We start from the raw sequence: 24,617 nt of genomic DNA, 5'->3' as shown, positions 1-24,617 counted from the left end.
CTCTCTTCCTCTGCTCTCCTCCCTCCTAGCAGTAGGAAGAAGTTGCAGCGTAAGCCAGCCAGCAGCGTTGGTCCGTCGGGTCGAGCGAGCAGCTTTTCCCAGTCGGCCCGTCAGAAGTGGCAGACTCTGGAGCGCCGCATCCTGGACATCGTGATGCAGAGGATGACCATCGGCAACGTGGAGGCGGACATGGACCGCCTCATCAAGGTAGGAGTACCAGGATGACGGAGGAGAGCGGCGGCCTGCTCTGCTACTGCTGTGGATGTCAGGCCTTGAGAGGACTTCCTTTGACCCAACGTGGGCGTGGCTCTTGCTTTCTCTTCTCCTCAGAGATGTAGCCGTCAGTGTTTGTGTATGAATGAGAATACATTCATGGTTTATATACTCTCATAAATAACTCTGTGACGCCCTCATCTCTGACATTTGCATGTGTTTGTGTGAAGCTCTGACCTTTGTTTTTCTGTGTCTTCACGAGTCAGAAGCGAGAGGAGCTGATCGTCCAGCAGGAGTCGCTGTCGCATAAGAGGGAGGTGCTCATGGCGGAGGGGGAGGGGCCAGAAGCCGAAGACCGCCTCCTCCAGGAGATCAACGAGGACGTGGAGGTGCTGAACGCCAACATAGACTACATCAACGACAGCCTGTCTGACTGCCAGGCCACCATCGTCCAGATAGAAGAGACCAAGGTACACACACACAGACACACACACACACACAGACACACACACACGCACGCACCCTCTCACTGTGAGCTGTGTGTGTGTGTGTGTGTGTGTGTAGGACGAGCTGGACTCGGTGGACACCTCGGTGGTGATCAGTTCCTGCTCTCTGGCTGAAGCGCGCCACCTGCTGGATCACTTCCTGAAGGCGTCGATAGACCGAGTGAGTGATGCAGAAAGTATAACATAATGAACTGTTTCCATCTCTTGGAGGTGAGGAGGGACACGTGAAGCTGTAAGAGCAAAACAAAAAGCCTCTCTTGTTAAATCCATCTGTTAACACGTCACTGGAAAACATTTCATTATTTTATTAATACGTGTTGATTTAGCAACGAGATAAAAGTGGAGATGTGTAGAATAATGCTGCCGTCTAGTGGTGCCTCTGTGTACTGCACGCTGCTGTCAGCGCCGTCTACTGGGGCAAGTATTAATAATAACCAGCTGTGTGTGTGTGTGTGTGTGTGTGTGTGTGTGTGTGTGTGTGTGTGTGTGTGTGTGTGTGTGTGTGTGTGTGTGTGTGTGTGTGTGTGTGTGCGCACAGAGCCTGCAGGTGGCTCAGAAGGAGGCTCAGATCCGCCTGCTGGAGGGTCAGCTGAGGCAGACTGATGTGATTGGCTCGTCTCAGAACCACCTGATCCTGGACGCGCTGCGGGAGAAGGCCGAGGGCATCCCCGGCCTGCAGGCGCTGCTCCAGAACGTGCAGCAGGGTGAGTGCGAGCTGCCGCTGTGTGTCACGCGTCACATGACTCTGCAAGCTGACGCTGTTGTGCTTCCAGAGAACGGTTACGCCAGCACCGACGAGGAGCCCTCTGAGCTCAGCCACGCCTCCGACAGCAGGTGAGACGTCCCGCTCGCCCTTACACCAGAGCTCGCCCTTACACCAGAGCTCGCCCTTACACCAGAGCTCACCCTCATACTAGAGCTCACCCTCACACTAGAGCTCGCCCTTAAACCAGAGCTCGCCCTTACACCAGAGCTGAGCTCGCCCTCACACCAGAGCTCGCCCTTACACCAGAGCTCGCCCTTACACCAGAGCTCGCCCTTAAACCAGAGCTCGCCCTTAAACCAGAGCTCGCCCTCACGCCAGAGCTCGCCCTCACGCCAGAGCTCGCCCTCACGCCAGAGCTCGCCCTTAAACCAGAGCTCGCCCTTAAACCAGAGCTCGCCCTTAAACCAGAGCTCGCCCTTAAACCAGAGCTCGCCCTCACGCCAGAGCTCGCCCTCATGCCAGAGCTCGCCCTCACGCCAGAGCTCGCCCTCACGCCAGAGCTCGCCCTCACACTAGAGCTCGCCCTCACACTAGAGCTCGCCCTCACACTAGAGCTCGCCCTCACACCAGAGCTCGCCCTTAAACCAGAGCTCGCCCTTACACCAGAGCTCGCCCTCAGTGTTCTGCTCGAGTCTCATGGCCTCTCTCTCTGCAGCGTGTCCCACATGAAGGAATCCAACAGCCAAGAGGATTTCAAAATAAAGGTAAGTTTTTCTGTTTTTCCTTGACATGGTACATGTGTGCTCTGCCAGATGCTAACATTACTTCCATATGTATAATTCTGAATAGATCTGTTTGAATGGATAATGAATGAGAATATACTTATTGATCCCCAAGAGGAAAGTAGCAGCTTACAGACATATAAAACAACAGGCATGAAAGATGTATCCTCAGATTAAAAGTTGCTCAGAGCACGAGGAGCGCTGCGAGCTGCAGTGCTTCATGAGCCGCGGTGACGCTGCGTGTTATCCCGTGTCGAGGCGGCTGCACACGCCAGTGTGTGTCTGTCAGAGCAGCTGCTGTTCAGCTTGTAGCCATGAGGGGGCAGCATGAGCACACCCTCAGTGCCCTGAGTATCCTGACATTACACCGTGTTCTTTACCTTGTATTGGCTATTTTAGCATTAACACCATAATGCCTGCTGTCTCCTTTCAGCCATGTTTGTTTTACTGCTGATATTCTAAATTTCTAAATTTCCTCTTGTGCCTCCGTGAAAATCAGCATGACTCTTCTGCCTCATGGTTCTTCATCCCTCTCCGGCCAGATGGAGCCTCGTCTGTCCGGCCAGATGAAGGCGGTGTCTGCAGAGTACCTGGGCCCCGTCGCGGCCCCGCCCTGCGGCGGCAAGCAGCACATCACCAAGTCGCTGGCCTCGCTGACGGACATCCAGGAGGACGGGCTGAGCCTGAGCTCTGCTAGTCTGGGCTTCAACCTCGCCCTGCGAGAGCACTACCACCGGGACCGGGTGTCCCGCACCATCAGCCTGCCCGTCAGGGGGCACACCTTGTGAGTGCATCGCCGGGAGGAGGCCACACCTCTACAGGAAAGCTTTAGGATGAGCAAAACATGGCAATAAAACACTGAGATAAAATACAATCAAATTAAAAAAGAGGCCAGAAATACAGCGGGAGTCAGATAATATGTTGTCGTCGCCTAAAATGCAACAAAAGAAATAGTGCAGAATATTAAACCATCCGTTCATTGAACAACAGATGCTTACATGAAGGTTTGAATCCCTTCAGCTGGGCTTCAACACGCAGAAGAGCCGTCATGAAGGAACCAGAACCTTGAGACACACAACGTGTCCACAGAGACAAAGTGCTGACATGTCTCAGATTAGACACGCTGCAGCGAGAGAAGAGAACAACCGCCTGATGTTTAAAGAAATGAGTGTCGTTGCTGAGTCTGAGAGAAATGCTGTTAAAATAGAAAGATCCCTTCTTGCTTATTAATTCCCGACAGATCACAAGCATCCTGCTCTTCCTGGAAGATTTACTTAGTGTGTGTGTGTGTGTGTGTGTGTGTGTGTGTGTGTGTGTGTGTGTGTGTGTGTGTGTGTGTGTGTGTGTGTGTGTGTGTGTGTGTGTGTCAGTCCCAGGCAGTCTCGGGGCTATGACACCTCCCCTCTCACCAGGAGGAAGTCTTATGACCGAGCCTACAGGTACGGCCTCTGTCATCACATCTTGTGTTGAGTTGTTGGCAGATTGATTACATTTTGTGTGGAATGACGTTTCCTCTCTTCTTGTCTCTTCTTGTCTTTCCTCATCCTTCACTTCCTGTCCCGTGTCAGACCCACTGACGGCTACACTCCCCCCTCCTCCCCCCCTCTCAGGACCAGGAACGACCGCAATGTCTTCTCAAGGCTCACCAGCAACCAAACCCCAGGTTCTGCTCTGGACAAGTATGTAACACTGCTGCATGGAAACATGCACACACATGTACATGCACACATACATGCAGACATACACACATACATGCACATATATATACACACATATATACATGCAAACATACACACATATATACATACATGCACACATATATACATACATACATGCATGCATGCACACATACATGCAGACATATTTCCATGCATACATTCACACATACATACATACATACATACATACATACATACATACATACATACATACATACATACATACATACATACATACATAAATACACATACATACATACATACATACATACATACATACATAAATACACATACATACATACATACATACATAAACATACGTATATTTGCGTGCACGCACATATGCATATACGTATGCATACATACACACACACTCTGTCCCTTTGTCGGGTCAGTTGTGTTACTTTGAAGCGTTCCTCTCTTGCATGCTCTTGCGTGTTGTGAAGGTCTGCAGGATGATGTCAGGCCTTCTGGAGGAGCTGCTGTCAGCGTGTTAGATGGAGTGTGTTACTCTATCCTCTGTTGGTTTGGGTAGTGTAGCTCCTGGTAGTAACACATTCACAGGTGTTGTGTGTACTCAAGGGAGGATGTGACCATCCAGCACAGCAAAGGCAGCGTGTGACTGCACCACCGACCAGACTGCACCACCCACCAGACTGCACCACCGACCAGACTGCACCACCGACCAGACTGCACCACCCACCAGACTGCACCACCCACCAGACTGCACCACCCACCAGACTCAGGGCTCTCAAGTGCCACGCATTGAGCGTGACTGTCAGTCATTTCGGTCTAAGTCCCGCCCTCCCGCCACGCATCGTATTTCTCACACTGAAAAAAACCTCCTGGTTATTTAATGAGCCGCAGCTCATCATGACCTGTCACGCTGCCTCACCACAGAGGAATCAAGCACGTCTCCCGAGTCCCCTGCAGTTCTGCCGTGAGGTGCTACTCGTCAACCAATCAAAAAAAAGAAATGGGCTACACGAATAGCCAATCAGAAAAAGGTATCTGTTGTCTCTGGGTAAGACGTAATGACAGGCGGGACTGGAGCCGTCCGGCGGCGTGGATTTGTTGTCGTCGTCACGTTGTCACATCCTCTGCAGGAGGAACAAAGCAACATGTTGTACGTCTGTACGATCTCCATCAGTCATCACCAGTCATGTTCCTGTGCTCATGCTATGCTAAGCTAACTAGCTGCTGGCTGACCTTATTGGACGTGAGGGTAGAATCTAAAGTTCTCATCAAACTCAACAAGAAGCTAAAATGTCAAACTATTCCTGCAACCTTTAACATGTGATGTTCACTAAAGGAGGCGTGGCTTAGTGCGGGTTCCTCAGTAAATGTTTACTGACCCTTCACTCTGACCTCACTTCACTCTGACCTCACTTCACTTTGACCTCACTTCACTTTGACCTCACTTCACTCTGACCTCACTTCACTTTGACCTCACTTCACTTTGACCTCTCTTCACTCTGACCTCACTTCACTTTGACCTTGCTTCACTCTGACCTTGCTTCACTCTGACCTCGCTTCACTTTGACCTCGCTTCACTCTGACCTCGCTTCACTCTGACCTCGCTTCACTCTGACCTCACTTCACTTTGACCTTGCTTCACTCTGACCTTGCTTCACTCTGACCTCGCTTCACTTTGACCTCGCTTCACTCTGACCTCGCTTCACTCTGACCTCGCTTCACTCTGACCTTACTTCACTTTGACCTCGCTTCACTTTGACCTCACTTCATTCTGACCTCTCTTCACTCTGACCTCACTTCATTCTGACCTCGCTTCACTCTGACCTCGCTTCACTCTGACCTCTCTTCACTTTGACCTTGCTTCACTTTGACCTCACTTTATTCTCACCTCTCTTCATTCTGACCTCGCTTCACTCTGACCTCGCTTCACTCTGACCTCTCTTCACTTTGACCTCGCTTCACTTTGACCTCACTTTATTCTCACCTCTCTTCACTCTGACCTCTCTTCACTCTGACCTCGCTTCACTTTGACCTCACTTCATTCTGACCTCGCTTCACTCTGACCTCACTTCACTGTGACCTCTCTTCACTCTGACCTCACTTCATTCTGACCTTGCTTCACTCTGACCTCGCTTCACTCTGACCTCACTTCACTCTGACCTCACTTCACTCTGACCTCACTTCACTCTGACCTCTCTTCACTCTGACCTCACTTCACTTTGACCTCTCTTCATTCTGACCTCTCTTCACTCTGACCTCACTTCACTTTGACCTTGCTTCACTCTGACCTTGCTTCACTCTGACCTCGCTTCACTTTGACCTCGCTTCACTCTGACCTCGCTTCACTCTGACCTCGCTTCACTCTGACCTTACTTCACTTTGACCTCGCTTCACTTTGACCTCACTTCATTCTGACCTCTCTTCACTCTGACCTCGCTTCACTTTGACCTCTCTTCACTCTGACCTCTCTTCACTCTGACCTCACTTCATTCTGACCTCGCTTCACTCTGACCTCGCTTCACTCTGACCTCTCTTCACTTTGACCTCGCTTCACTTTGACCTCACTTCATTCTCACCTCTCTTCACTCTGACCTCTCTTCACGCTGACCTCGCTTCACTTTGACCTCACTTCATTCTGACCTCGCTTCACTTTGACCTCACTTCATTCTGACCTCTCTTCACTCTGACCTCTCTTCACTCTGACCTCTCTTCACTCTGACCTCTCTTCACTCTGACCTCTCTTCACTCTGACCTCGCTTCACTTTGACCTCACTTCACTCTGACCTCACTTCACTCTGACCTCACTTCACTCTGACCTCACTTCACTTTGACCTCTCTTCATTCTGACTTCGCTTCAGTTCTCTGCCGATAACAAGTGGCCATCTTTATAGTGTGATGAGCTTCATCTCCTCCGGTCACGCCTCCTTTAACCCTTTGCCAGTAACCCTTCTGTCTTTCCTGAGCGTGGTTAACCCTTTCCTCTCCCTCTTCTTCCTGGCCCTTCTCTTCCTCTTCCTTCTCTTCCTCTATTCCCTCCCTCCCTCCCTCCTCTTCTGCCTCCAGGTCGGATGACAGCGACTCCTCGCTCTCCGAGGTGCTCAGGTAGAGGATCTGTGTTTGTGTCTGTTTCCCATCAGCCTGTGACCTCACCAGCTCACCTGTCCTCTGTCGCCCCCTGTGGTGCATTGTGGTGCATGTTTTAACCACAGGCCTCTCCCTCTGTGTCCTCGTTTCTCTTACTAGTGTTTCACACTGCCTCCGGCGGTCGTCCAGGATTCATAGAACCTTAGTTACCTTCGTAACTTTCGGTTCCTCACCGAGTGCACCTCACCTCTGTTCTGCATACATGTAAATTAAAGGAATACTTCAAGTGTGAGATGAGAATCTTGGCGTCACTCTCAAGTCCGTTTGGTAGCTTTGTAGCCAGTAGCCAGCTAGCTTGGCACGAAGAGTTAGCTTAGCACAAACCGTGCACATGGGAGGGAACGTTGAGCCTCTGCTTCTCGTGGTGCAGTTTTCCAACAGAGGCTCTTGCTCTCCTCTCTTGGACATGAAATGCACTCCAGGAAGTGAATGAGGTCCTTTGTGTGAGTGGGCGGAGCCTTTATGCTCAGGAGCTCACTGATTGGCTGAGTCCTGAACTAACATCACTAAGCACTAACATCAACGTTACCCATCTTCCTGCAGAACCTTTGTCTCCAAAGCAAATCAGCAAAACGTTTTCCCAAAATGTCAAATGAAATGATCTAATGATGATGATGATGATGCTAAAAACATAATTCCCTCATTGTCACGAGGCTCTGGCTGCTCGGCCCTGTAACGGCCACTAGGGGAGCTAGAGCACGTTCTGCTGAAGGAAACACACTATGCTGCAGACGACATATGTAGTATAGTACTACGTATGTGCATATGTAGTATAGTACTACATATATAAGTATATGTAGTACTATCCTACATCTACATGTACGCATCCATAGTCTGCAGTATACAGTTTACTGAGGAAGCAGAAGGTCAAAAGAAGCCCTGCAGCTGCGTGAAGGTAAAGCTTCTCTGGCTGTAAATGTCATGAAGCTTCAGCTTCTCTCTTCATCAGGTCTTCCTCTGACGCGCTGACGGAGTTCATGCTTTCTTCTCTTTCCATTTACCACATGTGTTGTGATCATTTGATCCGATGCCTTTCTACAGTGTGGGTCACAGTGTGTCCATGCATCTCTGCAGCGATGCATCTCTGCATTGCTGCATCTCTGCATCGTTGCATCGCTGCAGAGGATGTGACTCGCGTGTCATATCCTCTGCTCCCTCACCGGCTGCACTTGACCAGAGAATGGATGCTGCATGTGGCGCCACTGACGCCGTGCTGTGGTTCATGTAGCTGTTGTGTAGCTGTTGTGTAGCTGTTGTGTAGCTGTCCTCGGGCTGTGGCTGCTGTAAAGAAGTGTGAGCTCATTCTGCGCATGCCGGCTCTTTGTGGCAGACCTGCATGTTCTGGTTTTAACGTTGCAGGAAAAGATCCACAGAAAGTGTGTTCTCTTTGTGTTTAATTTTGTGTGTGTGTGTGTGTGTGTGTGTGTGTGTGTGTGTGTGTGTGTGTGCGCGCGTGCTTTGGCGCAGAAGAGGAGATGTTGCTGTCTTCCTTCTGTTCCTCTTCCTCTGTGCAGAAAATACATCTGTCTCAAGTTGTGTGTGTGATCACAGATTCTTTTTCTCCTCACATCTTCTCAAACAGTGAAGAAGACACACGCACACGCACGCACACACGCACACGCACACACACACGCACACTAACTACCACTGCTGTTCGAAGGAAGTCACCTGGGGACCAATTTCCCCACATTCCTCTTCCTTTTTCTCACTTTGCTGGGAGGAAGGAGGGGGGGGAGAGAAGGAGAGGGAGGGAGGAATGAAGGGAGGGAGAGAGAGAGAGAGAGAATCATATCTCTGTGTGTTTTGTGTTGTCACAGTATGATGAAGAGTGTTTGTGTCTTTGTGTGCATGTTTTTGAACGGCCTGTGTTCACATCATCCCCACTGCTTTATTCTGAAGACACTGTGTGTGTGTGTGTGTGTGTGTGTGTGTGTGTGTGTGTGTGTGTGTGTGTGTGTGTGTGTGTGTGTGTGTGTGTGTGTGTGTGTGTGTGTGTGTGATCGTTAGGGGTGTGATCAATCCCATCGGTGGGGTGAAGGGGGGTCGTACTGCCCCCCTGCAGTGTGTGTCTGTAGCCGAGGGACACTCGAAGCCGGTCCTGTGTGTGGACGCCACGGACGAGCTGCTCTTCACTGGATCTAAAGGTACACACACACACACACACACACACACACACACACACACACACACACACACACACACACACACACACACACACACACACAGCTCTGTGAACGTCTGTCCCGTGCAGATCGCACCTGTAAGATGTGGAACCTGGTGACGGGTCAGGAGCTGGTGACCCTGAAAGGTCACCCCAACAACGTGGTGTCGGTGAAGTACTGCGCGTCCTCCGGCCTGCTCTTCTCCGTGTCCACCTCCTTCATCAAGGTGTGGGACGTCCGCGACTCGGCCAAGTGCGTCCGCACGCTCACGTGAGTTTCCCCTCGAGCGTCCCGTCGGCCCGCTGCCGCAGTCCGGCCTCCGACCCTCTGCTCCTCTTCCTCTTCCTCGCAGCTCGTCGGGGCAGGTGGTGTCGGGGGATGCGTGTGCGGGCGTCACCACGCGCACCATAACCTTCGCTCAGGGCGAGTGCCAGATCAACCAGATCGCCCTGAACTCGTCAGGGTCCGTGCTCTACGCCGCTGCTGGCAACACGGTGCGCATGTGGGACCTCAACAGGTGCGTTACCTTCATCATCACTCAGCCCTCCACACATGCAGAGTCATCGCCCCACGGATCCATTTATTCACTCCATGAACCAGAGAGCTGATCAACAGCTGACGCATTCAAAAGGCCGTCAGAGGAAAGCAGCGATGTGTCTCTACAACGTTTTCTTTTCATGTGTCTGGAGGGAAATGATTCACAGATTGAACCCGACACGTTATGCTGAGGGCTGTGTGTGTGTGTGTGTGTGTGTGTGTGTGTGTGTGTGTGTGTGTGTGTGTGTGTGTGTGTGTGTGTGTGTGTGTGTGTGTGTGTGTGTGTGTAGGATGCAGGGAATGGGGAGGCTGACCGGCCACATCGGCTCCGTCATGTGTCTCACAGTGGGACAGTCTCTGCTGGGCAAAGACCAAGTGATCACTGGCTCCAAAGACCACTATGTCAAGGTAACACACACACACACACACACACACACACACACACACACACACACACTACATGCTCTTACAACGCAGGTGATCATTTTCCTGCATTGGGACATGAGATAATCTTTCAAGAGGAGATCCTGATGATATTTCCTCCCCTGCCTGGTTTCTCTCCTCAGGTGTTTGACGTGGCAGAGGGCATGCTGGGTAACGTCGGTCCGGCTCATAACTTTGAGCCGCCCCACTACGACGGCATCGAGTGTCTGGCGGTGCAGGGAGACGTGCTGTTCAGCGGCTCCAGAGACAACGGCATCAAGAAGTGGGACCTGGAGCAGCAGGAGCTCACACAGGTGTTTCACCTGGGCTAGAGTTAGTCTGCTCCTGGGCTAGAGTTAGTCTGCTCCTGGGCTAGAGTTAGTCTGCTCCTGGGCTAGAGTTAGTCTGCTCCTGGGCTAGAGTTAGTCTGCTCCTAGGCTAGAGTTAGTCTGCTCCTGGGTTAGAGTTAGTCTTCTCCTGGGCTAGAGTTAGTCTGCTCCTGGGCTAGAGTTAGTCTGCTCCTGGGCTAGAGTTAGTCTGCTCCTAGGCTAGAGTTAGTCTGCTCCTGGGTTAGAGTTAGTCTTCTCCTGGGCTAGAGTTAGTCTGCTCCTGGGCTAGAGTTAGTCTGCTCCTGGGTTAGAGTTAGTCTGCTCCTAGGCTAGAGTTAGTCTGCTCCTGGGTTAGAGTTAGTCTGCTCCTGGGCTAGAGTTAGTCTGCTCCTGGGCTAGAGTTAGTCTGCTCCTGGGCTAGAGTTAGTCTGCTCCTAGGCTAGAGTTAGTCTGCTCCTAGGCTAGAGTTAGTCTGCTCCAGGGGCTAGAGTTAGTCTGCTCCTAGGCTAGAGTTAGTCTGCTCCTGGGCTAGAGTTAGTCTGCTCCTGGGCTAGAGTTAGTCTGCTCCTGGGTTAGAGTTAGTCTGCTCCTGGGCTAGAGTTAGTCTGCTCCTGGGCTAGAGTTAGTCTGCTCCTGGGCTAGAGTTAGTCTGCTCCTGGGCTAGAGTTAGTCTGCTCCTGGGCTAGAGTTAGTCTGCTCCTGGGCTAGAGTTAGGCTGCTCCTGGGCTAGAGTTAGTCTGCTCCTGGGCTAGAGTTAGTCTGCTCCTGGGCTAGAGTTAGTCTGCTCCTAGGCTAGAGTTAGTCTGCTCCTGGGCTAGAGTTAGTCTGCTCCTGGGTTAGAGTTAGTCTGCTCCTGGGCTAGAGTTAGTCTGCTCCTGGGCTAGAGTTAGTCTGCTCCTAGGCTAGAGTTTGTCTGCTCCAGGGCTAGAGTTAGGCTGCTCCAGGGGCTAGAGTTAGTCTGCTCCTAGGCTAGAGTTAGTCTGCTCCTAGGCTAGAGTTAGTCTGCTCCAGGGGCTAGAGTTAGTCTGCTCCTAGGCTAGAGTTAGTCTGCTCCTGGGTTAGAGTTAGTCTGCTCCTGGGCTAGAGTTAGTCTGCTCCTAGGCTAGAGTTAGTCTGCTCCAGGGGCTAGAGTTAGTCTGCTCCTTGGCTAGAGTTAGTCTGCTCCTAGGCTAGAGTTAGTCTGCTCCTAGGCTAGAGTTAGTCTGCTCCTAGGCTAGAGTTAGTCTGCTCCTGGGCTAGAGTTAGTCTGCTCCTGGGCTAGAGTTAGTCTGCTCCTGGGCTAGAGTTAGTCTGCTCCTGGGCTAGAGTTAGTCTGCTCCTGGGTTAGAGTTAGTCTGCTCCTAGGCTAGAGTTAGTCTGCTCCTGGGCTAGAGTTAGTCTGCTCCTAGGCTAGAGTTAGTCTGCTCCTGGGTTAGAGTTAGTCTGCTCCTGGGTTAGAGTTAGTCTGCTCCTGGGCTAGAGTTAGTCTGCTCCTGGGCTAGAGTTAGTCTGCTCCTAGGCTAGAGTTAGTCTGCTCCAGGGGCTAGAGTTAGTCTGCTCCTAGGCTAGAGTTAGTCTGCTCCTGGGTTAGAGTTAGTCTGCTCCTGGGCTAGAGTTAGTCTGCTCCAGGGGCTAGAGTTAGTCTGCTCCAGGGGCTAGAGTTAGTCTGCTCCTGGGCTAGAGTTAGTCTGCTCCTGGGCTAGAGTTAGTCTGCTCCTGGGCTAGAGTTAGTCTGCTCCTGGGTTAGAGTTAGTCTGCTCCTGGGCTAGAGTTAGTCTGCTCCTGGGCTAGAGTTAGTCTGCTCCTGGGCTAGAGTTAGTCTGCTCCTGGGCTAGAGTTAGTCTGCTCCTGGGCTAGAGTTAGTCTGCTCCTGGGCTAGAGTTAGTCTGCTCCTGGGCTAGAGTTAGTCTGCTTCTGGGCTAGAGTTAGTCTGCTCCTGGGCTAGAGTTAGTCTGCTCCTAGGTTCTCTTTACTTCATATTTCATGAGAAAGTCAGATGTTGTTTTGTTCCTCTTCCTTCAGGCTGAATTCACTCTGAACTGTAAAGAGTTAAAGAGTTAAAGGTTTAACCCTTTGGCTCTTTAACCCTTTAGCTCTTTAACCCTTTAACTCTTTAACCCTTTAACTCTTTAACCCTTTAGCTCTTTAACCCTTTGGCTCTTTAACCCTTTAGCTCTTTAACCCTTTAGCTCTTTAACCCTTTAACTCTTTAACCCTTTGGCTCTTTAATGCTTTAGCTCTTTAACCCTTTAACTCTTTAACCCTTTGGCTCTTTAATGCTTTAGCTCTTTAACCCTTTGGCTCTTTAACCCTTTGGCTCTTTAACCCTTTAACTCTTTAACCCTTTGGCTCTTTAACCCTTTGGCTCTTTAACCCTTTGGCTCTTTAACCCTTTGGCTCTTTAACGCTTTAGCTCTTTAACCCTTTAACTCTTTAACCCTTTGGCTCTTTAACCCTTTCTTTGCTGCTCCTCTCCTGTAGCTCTATGAACTCAGTGAACAGACTGAACCTGGTGCATCATGTTTGATTGTATGAAATAATTCTCTAATATCTGAGGTCCAGTCTCAATATCCATGACAATTATTTACATCCTTATAAAGCTTGGTGCTGTTTTATGAATGCCATAACTCAGAGGACTTCCTGTGCGTTGCATTGTGTATTAAACATAATAAATCATCAGCGTGCTAACATTAGCTTCTCTCCTCCTCAGCAAATACCCAACTCCCACAAGGACTGGGTGTGCGCTCTGGCGGCGGTGCCGGGCCGGCCCATGCTGCTGAGCGGCTGCAGGGCCGGCATGCTGAAGGTGTGGAACGTGGACAACTTCACCCCCATCGGAGAGGTCAGAGGTCACGAGAGCCCCATCAACGCCATCTGCACCAACGCCCGGCAGATCTTCACTGCGTCAAGGTAGAACTACAGGAGCCATTGTTGTAGTCCTCAGGGTTCTTATTCTCTGCTCCAGGAGCCGTTGTTGTAGTCCTCAGGGTGTCATATTACAGTTCTTTTGTTCTTATTCATTGCATGTCATAAACTACTGTCATGAGAGCTTTTATAGATTTACATACTGTCAGCTATAAAAAGATAAATATTGTATTTTTGTCAAATCATTTTTTGAAAAGACAAATAGTCAATCATTGATCCTGATGACGTGTATTTCTGCATGAAGTCATATTTCTCTGTTCCATGGTGCTGATTGTTGTGCAACAACTATTGAGCAATATTTGGAAAAGACTTAATGTCTCAAATGAAACATTAATATTTATTTATCAGTATCATAAATGTGCTGCAGCTCAGAGCCATGGATTCACCATATAATAGTTACTTAGTTAATAGTACTACTACTACTACTACTACTACTACTACTACTACTACTACTACTACTATTTTAATACTATCTGGTGAGTTCATGTTTCCTCTTTTTCCTTCAGTTGCTTCACTGAAGCTGACTAACTTTCTACTTCCTGCCTTTAAACCGTGTCTTTCTCTTCCTCCTCCTCTTCCTCCATCGTCTCCTCCCCTTCCTCCCCTTGCCCCCTTCCTCCCCTTGCCCCCTTCCTCCCCTTCCTCTCCTTCCTCCCCTTCCTCCCCTTGCCCCCTTCCTCCCCTTGCCCCCTTCCTCCCCTTGCCCCCTTCCTCCCCTTGCCCCCTTCCTCCCCTTCCTCCCCTTCCTCCCCTTGCCCCCTTCCTCCCCTTCCTCCCCTTGCCCCCCTTGCCCCCCTGCCCCCCCTGCCCCGCCCCCCCAGTGACTGCAGGGTGAAGTTGTGGAGCTATGTTCCAGGCTTGACTCCTTGTCTTCCTCGTCGGGTTCTTGCCATTAAAGGCCGAGCCACCAGCCTCCCCTGAGCCCCTCCCCCCTCTGGTACTGCTCCTGCTCCTCCGTGTGCTCCTTGTCCTCCTTTACTGGCAGTTTGACTCAGATACTAGTATTAAACGTAGCTCAGAGTTGTGAGTCTTTGTTAGAGTTGTGGGTCTCTGATGGTCTCGTTGAAGTCTTGACTTCTCTCTGGGTTGACTTCCCTTCATCCTCTTCTCTCTCGTCCTCTTTTTAGTGATAAGACGGTGAAGATCTGGTCGTCCAAGGTGTGCAGGAAGAGGTGATGATGGAGCTTCTTCTGGCGGCCATCTTGCTGCTCTGAGACCTGCTGACCTCCATCAGTGATGGTGAACAGTTTGCAGTCCAAGCTGCTTTCTCTTTGTGAGGAACCGCAGAGCAGAGGCAGAGCAATTATTAAAAGGAAGAAAAGACATTTCCTCTCAGATTACTTTACAGTCCATGCTAAAGATCCATTCAGGAGAGATGCTCATGGAGAGATGCTCATGGAGAGATGCTCATGGAGAGATGCTCATGGAGAGATGCTCTCCATGAGCATCTCTCCATGAGCATCTCTCCGTGAGCATCTCTCCATGAGCATCTCTCCGTGAGCATCTCTCCGTGAGCATCTCTCCATGAGCATCTCCCTGTGAGCATCTCTCCATGAGCATCTCTCCATGAGCATCTCTCCGTGAGCATCTCTCCATGAGCATCTCCCTGTGAGCATCTCTCCATGAGCATCTCTCCATGAGCATCTCTCCATGAGCATCTCTCCATGAGCATCTCTCCGTGAGCATCTCTCCATGAGCATCTCCCTGTGAGCATCTCTCCATGAGCATCTCTCCATGAGCATCTCTCCATGAGCATCTCTCCATGAGCATCTCTCCATGAGCATCTCTCCGTGAGCATCTCTCCATGAGCATCTCTCCATGAGCATCTCCCTGTGAGCATCTCTCCGTGAGCATCTCTCCATGAGCATCTCTCCATGAGCATCTCTCCATGAGCATCTCTCCATGAGCATCTCTCCATGAGCATCTCTCCGTGAGCATCTCCCTGTGAGCATCTCTCCATGAGCATCTCTCCGTGAGCATCTCTCCGTGAGCATCTCTCCATGAGCATCTCTCCATGAGCATCTCCCTGTGAGCATCTCTCCATGAGCATCTCCCTGTGAGCATCTCTCCATGAGCATCTCTCCATGAGCATCTCTCCGTGAGCATCTCTCCATGAGCATCTCCCTGTGAGCATCTCTCCGTGAGCATCTCTCCATGAGCATCTCTCCTGCTGCAGAGCTGCTCCTCCTGACGTGCAGCAGCTCGGCCTCAGAGGACAGAACCAGTGTCCTTCTGGTCCACGAGCGTGTGTCTCCTGGTGTGTATTCATCTACTGTGTCTCCAGCATGGGTTTGCCTCCCAGAGGGCGCTGAACCAACAACCCTCTGCTCCAGGACCGTTACAGTCCTTCGCTTCTCGTCGCTCTCGCTGTCACTGGAACTTCATTGTGTTCTTCATGTGTTTTGTTCCCTACCTCCGTGGTTTGGGCCGTGAGATCCTTTACAGGTGCTCTGTAGCTCCTCCCCTTTGTGGGCGTGGCCTCTGAGGCTCTTTGCTAACTGTGTTGCTGCTGACTCTGCAGACAGGAAGTGCTCCTGCAAAGTGCTGACTGCAGCAGAACAGGAACCAAACCAACCCTCCACACACACACACACACACACACACACACTGTGTACCTGCAGTGTGTGCTGCAGGTACACACTGCAGGTGCACAGTGCAGGTGCACACTGCAGGTACACACTGCAGGTGCACACTGCAGGTACACACTGCAGGTGCACACTGCAGGTGCACACTGCAGGTGCACAGTGCAGGTGCACACTGCAGGTACACACTGCAGGTGCACACTGCAGGTGCACACTGCAGGTACACACTGCAGGTGCACACTGCAGGTGCACACTGCAGGTGCACACTGCAGGTACACACTGCAGGTGCACACTGCAGGTACACACTGCAGGTGCACAGTGCAGGTGCACAGTGCAGGTGCACACTGCAGGTACACACTGCAGGTGCACACTGCAGGTGCACACTGCAGGTGCACACTGCAGGTGCACACTGCAGGTGCACACTGCAGGTGCACACTGCAGGTGCACACTGCAGGTACACAGGGTAAGCCGAGCTCTTCACTGAGGCCAAAGTACCAGATCATTATCTGAACCTGCTGTTAACCCTCCAACAGTCTGCCCAGTCTGACCAGTCTTCCTCGCACTATTTGCTGCTACATTTAAAGAGGGGGGGGGACTTTCTGTTTGTGTGTTAGATTGTCACACACACACACACACACACACACACACACACACACACACACACACACACACACACACACACACACACTGTTAGGGAGCACGGTGGTGTGTGAGGAGATGATGACGTCATCCTCAGCAGCTCAGCTACAGATTGAAGGACGATGTTGAAGTCATTGTTGAGCTTTTCTTCTTGTTTTGGACTTTTGGTGAAAGAGGTCCGTCTTCATTTCATCTCCTTAATTTATTATGTTTTATTAAACTTCTCTTCCTTCCGGCCCGAGCTGAAGGTCTGGTATCAGGATGAGCTGCTTTCTGATCACAATGTTTAATATGGTACCTGCTCTGCTCATAATGTTCATGGTACCTGTTCTGGCCTCCAGAAGCTTTCAGAAGCCCAGAGGTGTGAGCCTGTCCTCTGACTCCTGACTTGATGTGTAAATAGTGTGTGAACCTCAGAAGTCGTCTCTTTTACATCCTGAAGCACTTTGATCATGAACTCGGCTGTGAATAGTTTCAGAGATGAAGCTTCTGTTTGGACTTAGTTTACAAAGAGTTGATGAGCCCAAAGAGACTCAACGCTCGACAGGAGGTTTAGAAACTAATGCTAATAATGTGGAGGAGGAGGAGGAGGAGGAGGAGGAGGAGGAGGAGGAGGAGGAGGAGGAGGAGGAGGAGGAGGAGGAGGAGGAGGAGGAGGAGGAGGAGGAGGAGGAGGAGGAGGAGGAGGAGGAGGAGGAGGAGGAGGAGGAGGAGGAGGAGGAGGAGGAGGAGGAGGAGGAGGAGGAGGAGGAGGAGGAGGAGGAGGAGGAGGAGGGCGTGTGTCGTGTCCTCTTTTCCAGCCAACAGAGCAGCATGAACACCTTTCACCTCCAGAGATCTCACCTCATCCTTTCACCTCCAGAGATCTCACCTCATCCTTTCACCTCCAGAGATCTCACCTCATCCTTTCACCTCCAGAGATCTCACCTCATCCTCACTCATCTGTTCATATTCTAACATTCTTCCCAATAATCCCACAAACAGGACGATGAGATCTCTCCGAAAGGTTTATCACACCAGATGATCCGTCTTGCATCGCTCCACCAGCTGATGATGATGATGATGATGATGATGATGATCAGGTGTGAATGAAGTGAGCGTCTGCATCTCAGCATCGTTCAGAGCATCGAGTCTAAAGACTGAAGCTCAGCTGCTCTGTGTAACTGAAAGTAGTTTTTCAAAATGTTGTGCCAAAAGACAATGATGTCACCAGGTGAAGAGCCCACGCTCCTCACCTGGGGGCGGGGCTTAGCAGCTGTCTCATGAAGCAGCTCGTAGGACGTCACATGTTCACAGGAACAGACTCAGAGGTCCGTACGCTGAACTCTGAGGCGCGTTCAGACTTCCTGCGTTAAGCCACCAACATCTTCTGTGCCGCCAGGACGACGCCACGTGTGTGAAATGTGTCCTCGTGGGTCATGAAAGCAGGGTCAAAGGTCATGTGTGCCTTTTATTGCACAGACTACTCCCTCTTCAATGAGTGTACATGTGTGTACAGTTTTGTTTTTATAGAACAATGTGCATGAGACCATGTAAAGTATCTGACTGTACAGAATGTAAATAAATATTTAATGAAGGATCCAACGTCCCTCAAGAAAATAAATAAGTTAAAAACACAGTGAATATTAAATATTGTGTATTTTCTTCTTTGGAGCATAAAGAAAACATGACACGCTGCTGTCTTGAAGAAGTTATTCCTCAGCAGTCTGCAGGTCCAGCTGCTGAGCTCCTGTGCAGACTGCAGTTCTTTAAGTTCAGACCAACAGGCAGAGGGAGGAGGTGGAGGTTTCATGCTCTTCATCCTGATGCATTTCTTTCCACTTGAGAACTCGTACGTCTTCGTTTCCTCTGCAAACTGCGATCAGGAGCTGTCAGGCGGCGCTTGTCGAGATGCGACGCTGCGCTGAGATGAACGACGGCCATCAAGGCCTCCTCGGAGGCAAAGAGCTTTTGAAGATGTCACTTCCAAACAAATCCTCATCCATTCAGGAACCTGCTGCTTCTGCACAACCCACAAATATGTCAGAGTCATAGTCTTACTACGCCAGTATAGAGGTAATGTGTGATCACAAAAATCCTAATAAATAATAGTATAGTGGTCGTAAAACATAACATTCATACTGAAGCCGTAACATGTCTTCCTATAGTAGTGTGTCATGAAATATGTAGAACACAGCGAGCCATAAAACATCATACAATATGCACATTTCTTGAGAGCTTGGCCCGTGATGCCTTCAGGGGCGATGCCTTCAGGCTCGGGTCAGTGTCCTCTGGTTCCTCCAGAAAGAGCTGCTCACGCCTGCCCTCAGTGTGACTGCTGCTTCAGGACTCTGGAGGTTTGGAGGTTAGTCACAGCAACACATTAAACATCTAAGGAGACATATCACAATAAGTATGCTTTGTTCTACCTCCTGCAGGTTATCTGATCACATCCCTGAGTAACTCGTAAAATCACATGATGTCGAGGTCATAAATAAATTAGACGGATAATTCGAAGCCTCTTGGAAACAGAATGATGGCGATGAGAGAAGAAGGACTACGAGAGAAGTGATTCAGGTCAGAGGGAACAAACAGGAAGCTCTGCGGACGCCAGGAAGGAGCAACAGGTGCAAGAAGCCGAATATTAATGTTTAACTGATGGAGGCAGAAGCAGCTCCACCCACCTGAGAATACGGGAGGACATGTACAGCCAGCTAACAGCTAACAAAGGTAACAGCTAACAGCTAACAGGTATAACGGTAACAGCTAACAACTAACAAATATAACGGTAACAGGCAACAGCTAACAAAGGTAACAGCTAACAGCTAACAGGTATAACGGTATAACGGTAACAGCTAACAACGGTAACATCTAACAACTAACAAATATAACGGTAACAGCTAACAACGGTAACATCTAACAACTAACAAATATAATGGTAACAGCTAACAGGCAACAGCTAACAGGTAACAATGGTAACAGCTAACAGGTAACAATGGTAACAGCTAACAGGTATAACGGTAACAGGTAATAACGGTAAAAGCTAACAGCTCACAGCTAACAGGTAAAAGATAACGTGTAACAATAACCAGTTAACAGCTAACAGATCACAGCTAACAACTAACGGGTAACAGCTAACAGGTAACAACTAACAAATATAACGGTAACAGGCAACAGCTAACAGGTAACAATAGTAACAGCTAACAGGTATAACAGTAACAGGTAATAACGGTAAAAGCTAACAGCTCACAGCTAACAGGTAAAAGATAACATGTAACAATTAACAGCTAACAGTTAACAGCTCACAGGTAACAGCTCACAGGTAACAGCTGACAGCTGACAGCTAACAGCTAACAGCTAACAGCTGACAGCTAACAGCTAACGGGTAACAGCTAACAGGTAACAGCTAACGGGTAACAGCTAACAGGTAACAACTAACAGCTAACAGGTAACAGCTAACAGCTAACAGGTAACAGCTAACAGCTAACAGGTAACAACTAACAGGTAACAGCTAACAGGTAACAGCTAACGGGTAACAGCTAACAGGTAACAACTAACAGCTAACAGGTAACAGCTAACAGGTAACAGCTAACAGGTAACAGGTAACAGCTAACGGGTAACAGCTAACAGGTAACAACTAACAGCTAACAGGTAACAGGTAACAGCTAACAGGTAACAGCTAACAGGTAACAGCTAACAGGTAACAGGTAACAACTAACGGGTAACAGCTAACAGGTAACAGCTACCAGGTAACAGCTAACGGGTAACAGCTAACAGGTAACAACTAACAGCTAACAGGTAACAGGTAACAGCTAACAGGTAACAGCTAACAGGTAACAGCTAACAGGTAACAGGTAACAACTAACGGGTAACAGCTAACAGGTAACAGCTAACAGGTAACGTACGTTGACTCATCGAGCAGCGGTGAGATGTGTGCAGACCTGGAACACGACTTGATCAGCAGGAGCTGTAAGGGAACCGTGAGCGTCTTCAAAAGAACGTCCCTCTGACACTCAGAACAAAGCTCTGCAGCATCTGGTCTAATCCCATCACACACGCCGCGCTGCAAAGCTCACCCATGAACATTACCCACAATGCATATGTCTTTGCCAACGAGGGAGGCTGCAGATGATAAGGAAGAAGGTCCATACATGTAGAAACAAAATGCATGTTTATTGTTCCTGAAATAGAAAGACATCTGAGAGAAAACATGTTTTTGATGCAAAGGCTTTCAAATACCTATAATTGGGGATTTCTATAATTTTTGTGTGCATTGATTTATTTATATTTATATATAAGAGAGAGCAACAGAAGAAGCTGTGCAATGAGGAAATACACTAACAGGGACACATCATTATGATACATGTAGTGTATGTGTGAAAAACAATTCTGTTATAAAATATCTATAACTTTATGAATCAGCATGAAGGCAGCAGGCCCTGGCGCATAGATAACAGTAGATAACAGTAGATAACTCTACTTCCTCTCTTCTAAAGAGACGCACCTCTCTGCTTACACAACTTTCTCACAGACGTTTACGGCGACATGTCGAGCAACGCATTCATTTATTCAAACCAAATCAATGTCCCCAGCTATTGCTTATTCTTTACAGATCTTCTTCAGTGTAGATTTCTTGCTCTCACTTGCTCTTCTTTGTGGGTTCTGTTGCCTCCACAGGCGGCGTCGTGTCTCTCCAGGGCAGGAAGTTGTAGGACACCAGCGCGGTGAGCAGGTAGGCCGCCATGCCGGTGTACTGACCCAGAGCGAGGCAGAGCGGCTGGGCCAGCACGAACAGGCAGAACACGTTCAGCGACGCCCGCTCGTCCAGCTCCACGCGGTCGTCCTGCGTGGCTTTCATCACGCCGAAGAAATACATGAGAGCCACCGCCGGGTAGAACGCCAACTCCACCATGACGCCGGAGACGAGCGGCAGCCTGCGGGGGAACCAGAGCATGTGAGGCAGAGCGACCACAGAGCGGAGTGTTTCCAGAGACACACTCACCTGCTGGAGGTCTGTTCAGGACTCCCCGACAAGAGAAAACACACTTTGACCTTTGATCCATCGTCACAGTGCTGTCAAACATTACCCAGCTGCTCATGAGCAGGACACTTCCTGCTGCAGCAGCCAGAAACACGCCTTCTAAATGTAATGATATACAATAAACACACCTCCTAAATGTAATGATATACAATAAACACACCTCCTAAATGTAATGATATACAATAAACACACCTTCTAAATGTAATGATATACAATAAACACACCTTCTAAATGTAATGATATACAATAAACACACCTTCTAAATGTAATGATATACAATAAACACACCTCCTAAATGTAATGATATACAATAAACACACCTTCTAAATGTAATGATATACAATAAACACACCTTCTAAATGTAATGATATACAATAAACACACCTTCTAAATGTAATGATATACAATAAACACACCTTCTAAATGTAATGATATACAATAAACACACCTTCTAAATGTAATGATATACAATAAACACACCTCCTAAATGTAATGATATACAATAAACACACCTTCTAAATGTAATGATATACAATAAACACACCTTCTAAATTACATTTAATAGTATAAAATACACATCAAAACCAACCACAGAGTTTCCATGAGGAAGCACTGACTGCATGGAGGCTGCTCTAGCATGTATGAGCGTCATACAGTATGCACTATAGAGCATGTATGATGTAGAGCATCATACAGTATGCCCTATAGAGCATGTATGATGTAGAGCATCATACAGTATGCCCTATAGAGCATGTATGATGTAGAGCATCATACAGTATGCACTATAGAGCATGTACGATGTAGAGCATCATACAGTATGCATTATAGAGCATTATGATGTAGAGCATCATACAGTATGCACTATAGAGCATGTATGATGTAGAGCATCAGACAGTATGCACTATAGAGCATTATGATGTAGAGCATCACACATTATGTGCGATAGTGCGTGTATGATATAGAGCATGTATGATGTAGAGCATCACACAGTATGCGCTATAGAACGTGTATGATATAGAGCATGTATGATGTAGAGCATGTATGATGTAGAGTATCATACAGTATGCACTATAGAGCATGTATGATGTAGAACATCATACATATTCTATAGTGCATACTGTATGATGTAGAGCATCATGCAGTATGCACTATAGAGCATGTATGATATAGAGCATCATACAGTATGCACTATAGTGCATACTGTATGATGTAGAGCATCATGCAGTATGCACTATAGAGCATGTATGATATAGAGCATCATACAGTATGCACTATAGTGCATACTTTATGATATAGAGCATCATACAGTATGCACTATAGTGCATACTTTATGATGTAGAGCATCATACAGTATGCACCATAGAGCATGTATGATGTAGAGCATCATAAAGTAGGCACCATAGAGCATGTATGATATAGAGCATGTATGATGTAGAGCATGATACAGTATGCACGGTAGAGCATTATGATGTAGAGCATCATACAGTGTGCACTATAGAGCATTATGATGTAGAGCATGTGTGTACTGTATGTCTACACAGTAGATAGATACTGTATGTGTACTATATAGTTACATTATGTGTACTGTATATAGATACTCTCTACTGTACATACATTATGTGTACTATATATACATGATGTGTACTGTACATACATAGTGTGTACTGTACATACATTGTGTGTACTACATATAAATTGTGTGTTCTCTACAACACACAACAACAACAAACACCTGGTGGAGCTGCAACACAAAAACATTTCCAGTCCTGTTTTGCAGTTTGTTCCTTGTAAACAAATCAACAGCTGGTTCCTCTTGTTTCTCTAAAGTGTCTCTTCTGACTTCCTTTTCAGGTCCTGCACATATTAATACTAATAGTATTAATACTCCTCTGTGTGATGTTATGAATGAGATTAATGGAGAACACACACGTCTTCTTCCAACGTCGTGGGGAACAGATCACAGAGCGGTTCTTTGGACATCCGCTTGTTGAAAGGGCATTTGTCTGTTTCTGCATAATTGCTTCCAGAAAGGCGATATTTCTGGACAGCGTGACGCGAGTCAGCATAAACACAGTCATTAGCGCTCAGGAAGCCGCAGGAAGCCGAGGGCCGCGACACTTGCAGCCCGATGGTGTGATTACTGAGCGGCATCGAGCCGCCGGCCCCCGGCTGCTCGCGGGGAGCGTTCTGATCCAGAGCAACAGCAACGTTCTGTTGCTCTCAGAGAGAGATGCTGCAGAGCGGCGTCATGGTTACTGGATGAAGGGACTCCTCCCATCTCTCCTGCTCCATCGCGTGAATCAACTTTTATCATGTCTGCTCCCCACCTGTGTGAAGCATTGGAATGCTATTAATAACCATAAAGCACAATGCTGAAGCGCATTCAGTCACCTGAAGCCAGACGATGAAGCAGTCCTGTGACGATGACGATGGTCCTTCACCACCAACCTTCTCTTTGCTTCAGATCAGAAGAAAAGATGGAAATATGTGTGTATTTATAAATAAATATAGAACTATACATGTGTGTGTGTACATATATATATATATATATATATATATATATATATATATATATATATATATATATATATATGTATGTATAAGTATATATATATATACATATACATATATATATATATATATGTATGTATATATGTATATATATACATAAACTACATTTGCACAAGCTGCAGGACTTCTTCTGGTCCTCATGTGTTCATCCTCCTGCAGCAACGTGTTCACAACATGAACCCTCCTGGCACACACACACGTGTGTGTCTGTTTGTGTATGTGTGAGTGTGCGTGTGAGTGTGTGTGTGTGTGTGTGTGTCTGACCCCGTGCTGCAGGGCTGTGTGGGCAGAAGCATCCTGTGTCGGTATGAATTGATTTCCAGAAACCAGATGCAAGACGCTCTTCTGCACCGATTTTATGAAAGAGAAAAACGCTTATAGCTGTGTGTGTGTGTGTGTGTGTGT

At 48.4% G+C, this 24,617-nt stretch overlaps 1 protein-coding gene and 1 long non-coding RNA gene across 11 annotated transcripts in view; one reads left to right on the top strand and one right to left on the bottom strand.

The window, feature by feature from the left end:
- Window positions 1-14,783, top strand: part of kif21b (kinesin family member 21B) — a 36,886-nt gene extending 22,103 nt beyond the window's left edge. For 4 of the 10 annotated variants that reach the window (XM_068598990.1, XM_068598988.1, XM_068598985.1 and 1 more), the window contains 18 exons: window positions 30-207; window positions 480-683; window positions 778-879; window positions 1,258-1,423; window positions 1,493-1,553; window positions 2,141-2,189; window positions 2,750-2,991; window positions 3,578-3,646; window positions 3,776-3,886; window positions 6,965-7,003; window positions 9,053-9,189; window positions 9,297-9,477; window positions 9,560-9,724; window positions 10,035-10,152; window positions 10,311-10,481; window positions 13,186-13,385; window positions 14,222-14,337; window positions 14,528-14,783. In XM_068598990.1, the coding sequence (XP_068455091.1) occupies window positions 30-207; window positions 480-683; window positions 778-879; window positions 1,258-1,423; window positions 1,493-1,553; window positions 2,141-2,189; window positions 2,750-2,991; window positions 3,578-3,646; window positions 3,776-3,886; window positions 6,965-7,003; window positions 9,053-9,189; window positions 9,297-9,477; window positions 9,560-9,724; window positions 10,035-10,152; window positions 10,311-10,481; window positions 13,186-13,385; window positions 14,222-14,321 (2,293 nt within the window). In that variant the 3' untranslated portion in view covers window positions 14,322-14,337; window positions 14,528-14,783. The remainder of the gene's footprint in view (window positions 1-29; window positions 208-479; window positions 684-777; window positions 880-1,257; window positions 1,424-1,492; window positions 1,554-2,140; window positions 2,190-2,749; window positions 2,992-3,577; window positions 3,647-3,775; window positions 3,887-6,964; window positions 7,004-9,052; window positions 9,190-9,296; window positions 9,478-9,559; window positions 9,725-10,034; window positions 10,153-10,310; window positions 10,482-13,185; window positions 13,386-14,221; window positions 14,338-14,527) is intronic. The other 6 variants (XM_068598994.1, XM_068598992.1, XM_068598995.1 and 3 more) reach the window with 4 other exon arrangements.
- A 3,522-nt stretch (window positions 14,784-18,305) lies between these two features.
- On the bottom strand, window positions 18,306-20,636 carry LOC137801699 (uncharacterized). The gene is made up of 3 exons (XR_011079902.1): window positions 20,506-20,636; window positions 18,818-18,951; window positions 18,306-18,623 (listed from the first exon to the last, which is right to left on the bottom strand). It is a non-coding gene; the product is annotated as an uncharacterized lncRNA (long non-coding RNA).
- Window positions 20,637-24,617: the final 3,981 nt, after the last annotated feature.

The sequence above is a fragment of the Clinocottus analis genome, unplaced genomic scaffold, assembly GCF_023055335.1.
Source record: "Clinocottus analis isolate CAN_PGR_092001 unplaced genomic scaffold, fCliAna1.0.p SCAF_42, whole genome shotgun sequence".
NCBI lineage: Eukaryota > Metazoa > Chordata > Actinopteri > Perciformes > Cottidae > Clinocottus > Clinocottus analis.
The sequence above is the reverse complement of the archived record's forward strand: the minus strand, read 5'-3'. Positions and strand labels throughout refer to the sequence as shown.